The following is an 11,629-nucleotide window of genomic DNA, read 5'->3' as shown; positions in this document are numbered from 1 at the left end:
TGTAAAAAATAAATCTTTAAAAATGTGATAGCCAATAAAATACACACATTTGTATTAACATGTGTCTGTTATAGCCAGAAGAGGAGTTGGATTCCCCTGAGCTAGAGTTACAGACAGTTTGAACTGTTGTGTGGGAACAGAGCCTAGGTCGTCTGCAAGAGCAGCCAATGCTCTTAACCACTGAGCCATCTCTTCAGCCTGGCCATACAGTTTCAAAATAAGACCCTTTACATGACATAATGTTGACATAATATTGAAATTTTGGTCTGTATTTGGAGTTTTTCTAAGTAATTATTGGGGATGGAGAGAGTGGTTACAGCACTCATTTAGCATAAGTGAGGGACTGGGCTATGGTCCCAATACTGAGAAAAAAGGGAAGAAAGGAAGGAAGGAAGGAGGGAGGGAAGGAAGAAAAGAAGGAAGGAAGGAAAGGAAATGAGGAAGAGTTTTGTTGATTTTATCTGTACTGTGTGGTGTGGCTCCCTTCTGTGTGGCCATTCCTGCTTTGACTATTGGCAGTTTCCAGGCAGTTCCAGGCAGTTTCCCCTTTCTTATCAGTTGAGTTTCTGGATTCTGTTCTCTCTCTGTCTGTCTTCCAGATAAATATTCACGAGTTTAAGTCATTGGGATAGGTTTCTTACCCCTTCCCTTTACACTTTAGTTTTAAAATATTTGTATACCTCAAATATTTAGTGATTATTCAGTAAGCTAAAACAATTTACTTGATTTCAGATTATAATGTATTCTGAGTCAAGTCTAGTACTATAGCCAGAACATTGATACTGTTCATGAGAATTACTACACTATCTGGGAACTTTTTCATTGATACTGTTCGTGTGAATTGCTACACTATCTGGGAACTCTTCGTGAGAATTGCTACTCTATCTGGGAACTCTTTCATTGATACTGTTCATGAGAATTACTGCACTCTCTGGGAACTCTTTCATTGATACTGATACTGTTCATGAGAATTACTGCACTCTCTGGGAACTCTTTCATTGATACTGATACTGTTCATGAGAATTACAGCACTCTCTGGGAACTCTTTCATTGATACTGTTCATGAGAATTACTGCACTCTCTGGAAACTCTTTCACTGATACTGTTCGTGAGAATTACTAAATTCTCTGGCAACTCTTTCATTGAAACTGTTCATGAGAATTACTACATTCTCTGGGAACTTCAAGTGGAAGCTTAAGAAAGAGACTGCAGCAACACTTGGAAAAGCATAGTAGACATGTTGTTCTCATATAGTGATACTTTATTGCAATGTTTTCCCATATTCACAAACGGAAAACACACAATATACACTTAATGAAAATTTACCTTTCGTCTTCCAGTCTCACATAAATATGGATGAAAATATTTTCTTGTAGCATGATATTAAGTGGTTGGTAAGCATTTGTATGTAAACACAATATATAAAAAATAAGCCAAATGTATGGATAATAGAAAATATATAGCTTAGACTATACAATGGCTATTAGTCAAAGAAACCAGCTGCCATCTAACTGAATGTGACAGTTGTCTGGGAGTCTCCATCTATTGAGAACAGTTTAAAGAATGAGCAATATTAATGTCTTCAAGCTTAGCTTCAGAGCTCGGTAGTTTTAAAGTCCCTTTGGGCAAGCGGGAACTCCTGACATTCTCCAGTTCAGTCTGCATTGGTAGCAGATGTATAGCCAGTTAAGACAAGGAGTTCTTAACTGACGTCTGTCTAGTACTGGGTGTTTTGGATAGCACCTACCCTTAAGCCGTGCTGACCATCAGTCCAGTTTATTTTCCATTCTACAGGGAGCAATGGAGCATCAGCAAGTTGATCCAATTGTGGCTGAACTGGGCTCACACCTCTTTCTGTTGCATTGAAGCTCTTGCATAACTTCACCCTTTATTATGAACCAAAATGAGAACAGAATTTGCTGTTATATATTTACATATGTTTAGATCTTTTTCCTCCTTCACCTTTTGTCAGACTTTTTGTGTTCTGATGAAGTTTTTGTCTTTATAAGAGCTATAAATACCCCTTCCAGAACACTTAAGCATACTGAGAAGTATGAAAAATGGAGAGCTAAGCACACCCTCCTTACTCTAGGTTGTCAGAGTGCACACACACAATATAAACGCATACACACAAACTGATTTTTCTGGGGCTAGGAAGATGGCTCAGTAGTTGAGATTAGTGACTGCTCTTCCAGAGAACCTGGGTTTGATTCCCAACACCCACATGGTGGCTCACAATCACCAGGGGCTCTGACAACCTCCCCAGGTCTCCTTGAAAACCAGGCAAACACATGGTACCCATACATGCAGATAAAATACCTATAGAAAATAGTAAAAGAAAACAAAAACCCAGAAAACTACACTTAAAATGATTTCCGGAGACAGTTCGGCCTGACAGAAAACATGTACAGAGAGTAATCATTTATATGTGCTGGTGACTCACATACAAAATATTTCTCTCGAATCTGGTCGGCCAGAGACCAGTGATAAATTCTGAAAGTTGAGCATATGGCATTTTCAAAAAGATTTTTCTTTATTTATCATGTATGCTGTGTTCTGCCTGCGTGTATGCCCGTAGGCCAGAAGAGGGCGCCAGATCGCATTACAGATGGTTGTGAGCCACCATGTGGTTGCTGGGAATCTGAACTCAGGACCTCTGGAAGAGGAGCCAGTGCTCTTAACCGCTGAGCCATCTCTCCAGCCTACGTATGAAAAATTCAACAATATGGGTCTGAACGTGTAGCTCAGTTGCTGTTGGTCTAGTGCTTGCCTAGCATGTGTGAAGCCCTGGACCCCATGACATATAAACTGGACCTACTGATGCTGCCTGGAATCCTAACATTCAGGAGCATCCGAAATTAAGGTCATGCTTAGCTACGTAAGAGGTTTGAGACCAGTCTGCACTGTATGAGATAGTCTCAAAAAAATTAAGTTCACAAGTTTTATAAATTGAGAACGTGTTATAGTCTAGAAAAGTGCACCATAAAATGAGTGACAGGAAGCTATTTCTTGGAGATATTTGCTCTTTCTGTCCAAGGGGAAACAATTTTGTATTCCGAAGTGTGAAAAAAGTCCTCTTTGAGTGTGGCAGAGGAAGAGCCTTTTCCTGCCATTTCTAGGAGGCAGAGCTCTCTGTTGATTTCCTGTCCCTTTAAGACCTGGCATTTCCTCACTCACCTTTGTGAACACAACTAGGAAAGCTATACAGGTTCAGTGCATCTGCTCGTATGTTGAGGTCTTTGATTTATTTGGAGTTGAGTCTTGCACAAGGCGATAAGTGTGGCTCTTTCTTCTACATGCAGACATCCAGTTTGACCAGCACCCTTAGTTGAAGATTTTTTTTTTCCAGTGTTTATTTCTGGCTTCTTTATCATCGTTAAAGCTTGGGACCCAGAGTGCCTGTGTTCAGTTCCTGGCCCTAGCTCTTTGTATGTCTGTGAGCATGTTATTTGAATTTTTTAAAATAAAATATTCATTATTGTATATGTATTGACTTTTGCCTACATGTATGCTGTGCACCATGCGCATGTCAGGTGCTCAGTGAGGCTGGAAGAGGCCATTGGCTTTGGAGGTGCAGGTGCTCAGTGAGGCTGGAAGAGGCCATTGGCATTGGAGGTGCAGGTGCCCAGGGTCCACATGGCTCAGGCTTGATCCCTGGCTGTATCGCCAGGTACAAATGGCAGATAGCAATGGCAGAAGACTATATTGGGAACACACATGTGATGATATCTTGAACCAGGAGCAAGAGAGACGGGGAGTGAGAAAGAGACAGACCAGAGCCCTATCATCCCCAAGGACCTAAGAACCGGTCACAGGGTCGTAGGTCAGAGGCCTGAATTAAAGGGAAAAACCAGCGGAGGAAAGGGGGGGCAGGGCTGGAATCAGTGCGGCCAGCAGGTAAAGACAAGAGGTCTAGCACTCACCAGGAAGAACTGGCTCGGGTGAGAGGTAGGCCTGGATGAAGGAGTCTGTCGTGCTGTGGTCTGGCTGGGCCTCATCTCAGGTCTGGATTTTCCAGGTTCTAGAGAAGTCAATAGAGATTGTCACCCCCATTTGGTGGGGGTGGGGTGGGGGGTGAAGGTAGGAGAGGAGAGAGGCAGTCTCACCATGAAGTGGTCTGCCAAAAATTCTGTCCCTGAGTTCTGAGGTGACTGCAAGTTATGAACAAAGGCCAGAAGCTTCTAGATGCTGCTCCAGGACAAGTAGAACCTGGGGTAAAAACTAACCTTTGAATGCCCTTTCTTTTTCTTTTCTTTTCTTTTCTTTTCTTTTCTTTTCTTTTCTTTCTGTCTTTCTTTCTGTCTTTCTTTCTTTCTTTCTTTCTTTTTCTTTTCTTTTCTTTTCTTTTTTTTTTTGGTGCCCTTAATCTGGAAGTGAGTTGAGATAGGATAAGTATATTTAGAGCTAATCAACCTTGTATTACCAGTTTTTATGCAGAGACTCCGTAAATAATTAATTTGCCGGTATGCGATGAGCAGGAATCTCATCTGAAATTCGAAGACAGAGACAGATGTAAAATGAGGGCCCATTTGTCAGGTTTATCCTGTTTTTAGCTATTTATTGTGACATTTGCAGGCATGTGTGTGTGTGTGTGTGTGTGTGCATGCATCTAATTAAGCAACTCTAAGTGTGATGCTCCTATTGCCCCCACCTCTTTTGTTGCTCTTTTTTTTTTTTTTTTTTTTTTTTGAGGCAGAGTTTCTCTGTGTAGCTCTGGCTGTCCTGGAACTCACTCTGTAGACCATGCTGGCCTCAAACTCACAGAGATCCACTTGCCTTTTCTTCCAGTGTGCTGAAATTAAAAGTGATTAAAGGCATGTGTTACCACAGCCCAGGGTAGGCCCCACCTCTTTAATGTCTCAGTATCACACCAAGCCTTTATGCACAGGGTTCTTTGGGGAACACCCACCATCCAGACTACAGCACAACACCATGAAAGAGAAGTAGGAGTTTGCTTGGAGGAGGAAGAGTTAGACATTTTGGGATTTTGTGATGGCAGATATGGAAAGAAGAATGGTAGCCAGATGGTGGTGAGTGCAAGCCTTTAACCACCTTTAGTTCTAGCACTCAGGAACAGAGTGAGGTTCCAGGACAGCTAGGGCTACACAGGGAAATTCCAAGAATTGTGTTCTTAGAAGCTGCTGTTGGCCAGTCTGGCAAAGCTGCTCCAAAGGACCAGATGCGCTTAGATGTGCATGACAAGCAGGTTTCCATCCTCATGTCATTGTTCACAGTTGCTGGTTGTTCTTGAGACTAAGTGCTAAATTCTGAATGTGACATGTAACACGTTTATGACAGTGATTAGTGGTTTTGGTCTCTGTGAACTTTGACCTTCCTGGCGCTGACAAGCAAATTCCAGGTGTCAGGAACACAGACTCAGAGTACCCCAAATACCATGTTACAACATGGCATAATTTCCTGAAGCTTTTATAGTAAAAAAGCAAAAAAAATCATGAATCAAGACAAATTAAATACATTGGAGACCCTAGGCAGGTGGGTTACAGACAGGTGGAGGAAATCTCTGCTGCAGGCCCCAGATAATGACATGCTTAGTCTTTGGGTGGGTGAAATGGAGAGGCCTCTGTGTATGTTCCCGTGGACCTACCTAATAGTTACAGAGCGCTAAGTGAAGCAGAGGTGGGCCATGAGTGGATATGTAGGAGACTTGGCGAGCCCGAGGTAATGTTGCTCCAGCTGTACCATTCCAGGTCTCCACAGTCACAGGCTTTAGAAACATTTTCTTACTCTTATTGCGTGTGATGCAGGGGCATGCGTCAGAGGCACACTCGAGCCACTGTGTGGACGTGAAAGTCGGAGGACAGTGTTTTGGAGTCCTCGCCTGCCTCCTGTGTGGGCTCCAGGGACTGAACCCAAGTCATCAGCTTGGTGGCACGTGCCCTTAGCTACTGAGCCATCTTGCAGGCTTAGTAATTCACTTTTAAAGTGTAACCGGGTAAAATTAGAAATTTTCATTTGGGAGAGGGGCTTGTTTTCAGGTTTCAGTAATGTACCTGAAAGTATTGGAAAATACATTTATAGTTTACTACTACTATTATTATTATTGTTTGTGATATCAAGCATGTAAGTTCAAGTTTCTCATTCTGTCTGGCACACAGGGTAAAATCTTTTAAAAATATTTTATTTTAGGGTCTAGAGCAGTGGTTCTCAACATGTGGGTTGTGATTCCTTTGGAGGTTGCATATCTGATATCCTGCATATCAGATATTTACATTATGATTCATAACAGTAGCAAAATTAAAGTTATGAAGTAGTAATGAAAAGAATTGTATGGTTGGGGGTGATGAACACAGCATGAGGAACTGTATTAAAGGGTCACAGCATTAGGAAGGTTGAGAACCGTTGCTCTAGGGAGATGGCTTGGCTGCTAAGAGTCCTTGTTCCTCTTCCTAAAGACACTAGATCAGTTGTGGCCCCCACACTGGGCAGCGCACAACTGTCTGTAACTCCATCTAGAAGGGCTCGGCAGGCGCGTGCGCACCTGTACTCACACACACACAGACACACAGTTTTTTAAAAAAGACTTTATTTAATTTATAAATGTATGTGTGTGTATGTGATGTAGGTGCTGGGATCTGAACCCACTCCTCCTGATAGAGCAGTATGTGTTCTTAGTCACTGAGCTGTTATCCTTTCTCTCCTTTTTTGTGTAAACTCTTGTAACACATTCACTGTTAAATTAATTTGTTTCTAATTAAGAAACACCAAGAAAATGCTTTGTTGAATTATCTTAAGCAATATGTTTATTTTAGAAAGCAGAGATGATATTAAAATGAAAATAGGAGAGGTCTTCTAAGATAGCCCCTGATAGATGCCTCCTTATAAAAACTCGATTGTAAAGCCACATTGGACAAATCAGCATTGAGCTACATCCAAGCCCTTAAATCTTTAAAGACTGTTTCTTAGAAAAAGATGGTAGAGAGTCTTAATTACAGTTCAAGGTTTATTGAAGTGTTTTACGTTTCAGTTTTCTGAATTCCCGGAGCTAAACTTATAGAGAGGTAACTCAGAGCCTAAATAGTTGAGCTTTAAAAGCTTACCCAGAGGACAGTCAACTCCTAGATGGAACTGTGTACTTTCCTTCTTCCTCAGAAACTTTAAGAACACTATGTATGTGCCAGAATTTATTTCTGACATAGTTTGGGTTGGGTTCTAATGCTGGGAGTAGCCAGGTGAGCCTAAGAAGAGTATCATGTGTGCCCTTTGGCCGTCGTCTTAGGATGCTGACTGGCATCTGATGCCTTGTCAGCTTCTGTTAGAGCCCCCGTGATTCCCTTACCTTCTTGTGCCATGGTTTATAGCACAGTATTGTCTCTCCTCTGACGGAACCTACAGTGAACAAAACGTGGCAGGGAATGGGTCAGAGTGCTGGAAAACGGCGGTATATTCTTGCTGCGTTTCTGTCCAGTTTGACAGGAAGTAAGGACCAGACTTCAGCTGTTTATGGGAACATGACCTTCCAGTCTGTGCCCCTAAGTTGTAGACTCAGCGCTATGGCTATGAGAGTCCAACACAGCAACGGAAGACAGTGGACATGGATAAAGTAAATTCCATCACTGTGGTCTTCTGGTGGTTAGTGTTGCCATCCCATTTTAAAGTTCTGTCTTTGCTAGGATGACTCTTGGTGTACAAACACTGACACTAGAATAAATGTAACTTCTGTTCTCTTTCAGATTTACCAAAAACTTATCTCCTGACAAGATCAACCTAAGCACCCTGAAAGGAGAAGGCGAGCTGAAGAACCTGGAGCTGGACGAGGAGGTGCTCCAGAACATGCTGGATCTGCCCACCTGGCTGGCCATCAACAAAGTGTTTTGTAACAAAGCATCCATCAGGGTAAGGCTTGGGTGTCCCAGCAGACTCCTCAAGCTGTCAGTCTCTGTTCTCTGTCCTTTAACCTAAATCCTCAGCTTCACATCATTCCACGAAGAAGCATTTTAGTCCTACAGCTTACATAGAAAATACCTGCATAAAAAAACCCAAAAGAAAAACCCCAGAAAATAGCTGCAAAGATGATTGACAATCCCTTATGAGTGGAATTGGGGTGATGTATTAATAACTTAACATTTACATTTTTTCAAAACTATTTTATTGAAATTTTAATCAAATTAATTTGTTATAAATTAGGTACTTCACTTTGGCATATATTCAGTGATCATCTCCCCTCTTCCCTTAGGATTGATTTATTGCCAATTGCAATGATTTAAATTTATAGTACTTTATTTTAAAGGTAAGAATTGCCCTTTGTTACTGTAGACATCATGCTCTCATGCTGTTTTAGGGTTTCATTCCTTTCATCTGTTTCTTTGTAATTCTGTGAAATTTAAGGGTTTCTATTTACTATGTCGTTGTTAACATTGTTCTTACTAGTCTGCTGATTTCTGTTTCTAATCTTAGGTCAGTTCATGTAGCTTCTTGCTGTTAGATACCAGCCAGGCTTAGATTGAGAGGTTGCTCAGGAGAAGCAGTGCCTGCTACTGCTTTGTTTTTATAGAAATTAAGTTTGCATTTCCTTTGGGAAAGGGTTCTGCATCCCTTGGTACTTAGCATTATAATGACCCAGACATTAACAGAACTGTGACTGGGTGTATTTGAACATTGTCTCTTTGTTGTTGTCGGCATTTCCACCAATAAATTTATTTTGAATAGCTGCAAAAATACTGGCTGTAATTCTAAAGTTAAACAAATTAACAAACAGAATAGTGATTATGCTTTACTGAGAATTCTTAAATTGTGTAATTAAAATGTATATTAAGGACTGTTAAAAACATGAAAATTATCTTATTTAGATAACTTAAATGATTTTCTTATGTGACATAGATACCCTGATTTCAATAAGTATGAATAATTTTCAGTCTGAGAGAGATGGATAATGTAACTTGCTGCCTGTCTTTTTATATACAGAGATGTCTGTTGAATAGTATTTCATATTAATTTTTAATAATTCATTTTAAAGAAAAACATTTTACTTGTAGATTCCATGGACAAAACTGAAAACACATCCCATCTGTCTGGTGAGTAGAGAAACTGTCTCAAAATAATCATTTGCACATGTACATGTAAATTATTTATTATATAAATATTAATGTTTTGTTTCTTGGACTTTTTATTTATTAACTTCTGCTTTATTTTTATTGGACTTATTTTTTTCTGCTGTTATATGAAAAGCTTAAACTTTAAATTAAAAGGAATTTTAAAAGTTTTTATTTCTAAAACTTTATATCCAGTTGGCATATTGTATCTCTTAATTCTTCACTGCCATATTTTAGAACTGCTTCACTAACTTTTGGCCCAGACTTTCTGTGTTTCTGCTCTCCTTGGTCTAATAAGTTTAGTCATATGTTCTGTACTTCACTTTTTCACGAAAATCGAATAAAATAGATCATTTAAGCCTTTTTAAAAATAGTTTCTTCATTGATTCTTTGGGAGTTTCGTACCATGCATCCTAATTCCGCTTGCCTCTCATTCTCTCTGTATCTCCTCCTCTCAACCCTGCAGTGCCCTCCCCAAAGAAAGTTTAAAAAACCAAAGCAAAGCAAAACAAAGCAAGCAAACAAAAACAAGAAAGCAAAACAAAAAGACTTCTTTGCTTCCCCATTTTTCTCGCCTCTCTGAGACTTCTACCTTAGTCCTTGTGGCATTGGGAGCGAGCAGACCCTTTTGTCCAGTCAGCTTTACTAGCAAATGTTCATTGCAACAAGTCTTATTTTATCATTTGTGTGTGTGCGCACGCATGCACTTGTGTGTGCATAAGTGTCATGGCGGGCATGTGAAAGTTAAGGGTAACTTGCAGGAGCTGGTTCTTTCCTTCCTCCGTATGTTCCAGATAGGGAACCCAGGCTGTCCACCTTTGTGCTGCACACAACTGTGCCTTCTCACCGGCCTGGGTTCTTTACTGATGGAGTCATTCTTTCTGTAATTTTGCGGTGGTCTTCTAGACTGAGCTCATGTACTTGAACACGTTAATTCTTACATTACATTTAGCTTCATTCCATAAATATTCTTTATAATTTTTTTCTTTTTTTTCTTTTTGGCTTTTTTTAGATAGGGTTTCTCTATGTAGCTCTGGCTGTTCCTGGAACTCTCTCTGTAGACCAGGCTGGCCTCGAACTCACGGAGATTTGCCTGCCTCTGCCTCCTGAGTGCTGCGATAAAAGGTGTGTGCCGCTACCACCTGACTGAAATCATGTTTTCCTTGATCTGAAGAATTTATATTTTAACAGAGGCTATCTGAACAAATACACAATAAAATAAGATGATTTTAGATAGTGATAAATGCTATATTTAAAATGGAGAATGAAGAAGTTATGGATTTGTAGATAGATATACTCACGGTTAAAGGCATTACATTATCTTCAAGAAAAAAATTATTTGGGAAATACAATTTTCCTCTTATGGGAGTGTTTTCTCCTGCTCATTTCATAATTTTCTTAGTTCATCTCTTATATCTCTGGTCTCAAGATAAGACTTTTAGATGTAGTTCAGTCCCATTCATTAATATATGATTTATCAGTTATACGATGCTACAAGTAGGATTGGAGATTATGTTTCCATTAAATCTAGTGACCTCATCAGTTAATGGCTGCTTCTGTATTTTCTTCCCCAAACTCATAGAATGTGCATCTAACCTTTTCCACCAGGAGACCAGTGCCTCAGCAAAGGACCATTTGCTGTAGTCCTAAATAAACAAAAGAGAAAATATACTTCATACGTTCACAGTGCATATGTCTAATTATTTAACTTTTTGTTAGACTCTAGATAAAGTCATAATGGAAATGAGTACGTGTGAAGAGCCACGAGCCCCTAACGGTCCATCACCGATTGCAACTGCTTCAGGACAGAGGTAAACCATGTCCTCCGCTCTTGTGGTTCTCTCAGGGTGTTCCTTCCTGTGGCTGTGGCTCCTCTCTGCAGCAGCGGGCCAGCAGGGATATAAAATCCTTTCACCTCAGATGCACTGTGCCCCGACCACCTCTTTCTTACAGTCCTCACGTTTAGCTAGTGCGGATTATTTTAGACTCGTCACCTCTCTGGATTATCGGATGCACTGTGCCCCGACCACCTCTTTCTTACAGTCCCCTCGTTTAGCTAGTGCAGATTATTTTAGACTCGTCACCTCTCTGGATTATCCTATTGATGAATAGTGCTGAGTAGCCAAGGGCAGTGCAGAGCTTAGGTGTTCTATGCATCAGATGCCCTCTTAATTCTTTATTATTGGAGTTCACTGTGGTTTCACTTGCCACCTATTCATCTAACTGACTAGTGACAGTCTAAAAATACTAGATGGAAAATTCTGGAAATAAACAATTCATAAGCTTGAAAATCTATGCCATTATGAGTGTCATGAAAAATTGAAATTTAGCTGAGATGTTAATCATTTTGTCCAGCGTGTTCATGCTGTATGGCAGTTAGCCTTCAGCCCTGCCTGGGTCCTCTGATCATCTGCTGGGTGTCAGGGCTTGTTTTCAGTAACCTTTATGTCATGATGCTCACAAAAATCACAGTGGGTAAGCTGTTTGCTTTATTTTATCTCATCACGCAGGCCTCTTGCTTTTAAATTATTACAAGAAGGGTGTGTTGAGCTGGAGATGTAGCTCAGTAGATGGAGTAT

General features: G+C 40.4%; 1 protein-coding gene across 1 annotated transcript in view; it reads left to right on the top strand.

Annotated features, from left to right (window-relative positions):
• The window catches only part of Uhrf1bp1l (UHRF1 binding protein 1 like), a 67,003-nt gene that overhangs the window by 18,731 nt on the left and 36,643 nt on the right, over positions 1 to 11,629 (top strand). Inside the window, exons 2-4 of the mRNA XM_005358186.3 lie at positions 7,692 to 7,854; positions 8,994 to 9,032; positions 10,770 to 10,861. Coding sequence (XP_005358243.1) covers positions 7,692 to 7,854; positions 8,994 to 9,032; positions 10,770 to 10,861 — 294 coding nt within the window. The remainder of the gene's footprint in view (positions 1 to 7,691; positions 7,855 to 8,993; positions 9,033 to 10,769; positions 10,862 to 11,629) is intronic.

The sequence above is a fragment of the Microtus ochrogaster genome, chromosome 24, assembly GCF_000317375.1.
Source record: "Microtus ochrogaster isolate Prairie Vole_2 chromosome 24, MicOch1.0, whole genome shotgun sequence".
Taxonomy (NCBI): Eukaryota; Metazoa; Chordata; class Mammalia; order Rodentia; family Cricetidae; genus Microtus; species Microtus ochrogaster.
Note: the sequence above shows the minus strand (reverse complement) of the source record. Positions and strands in the feature narration are given on the sequence as shown.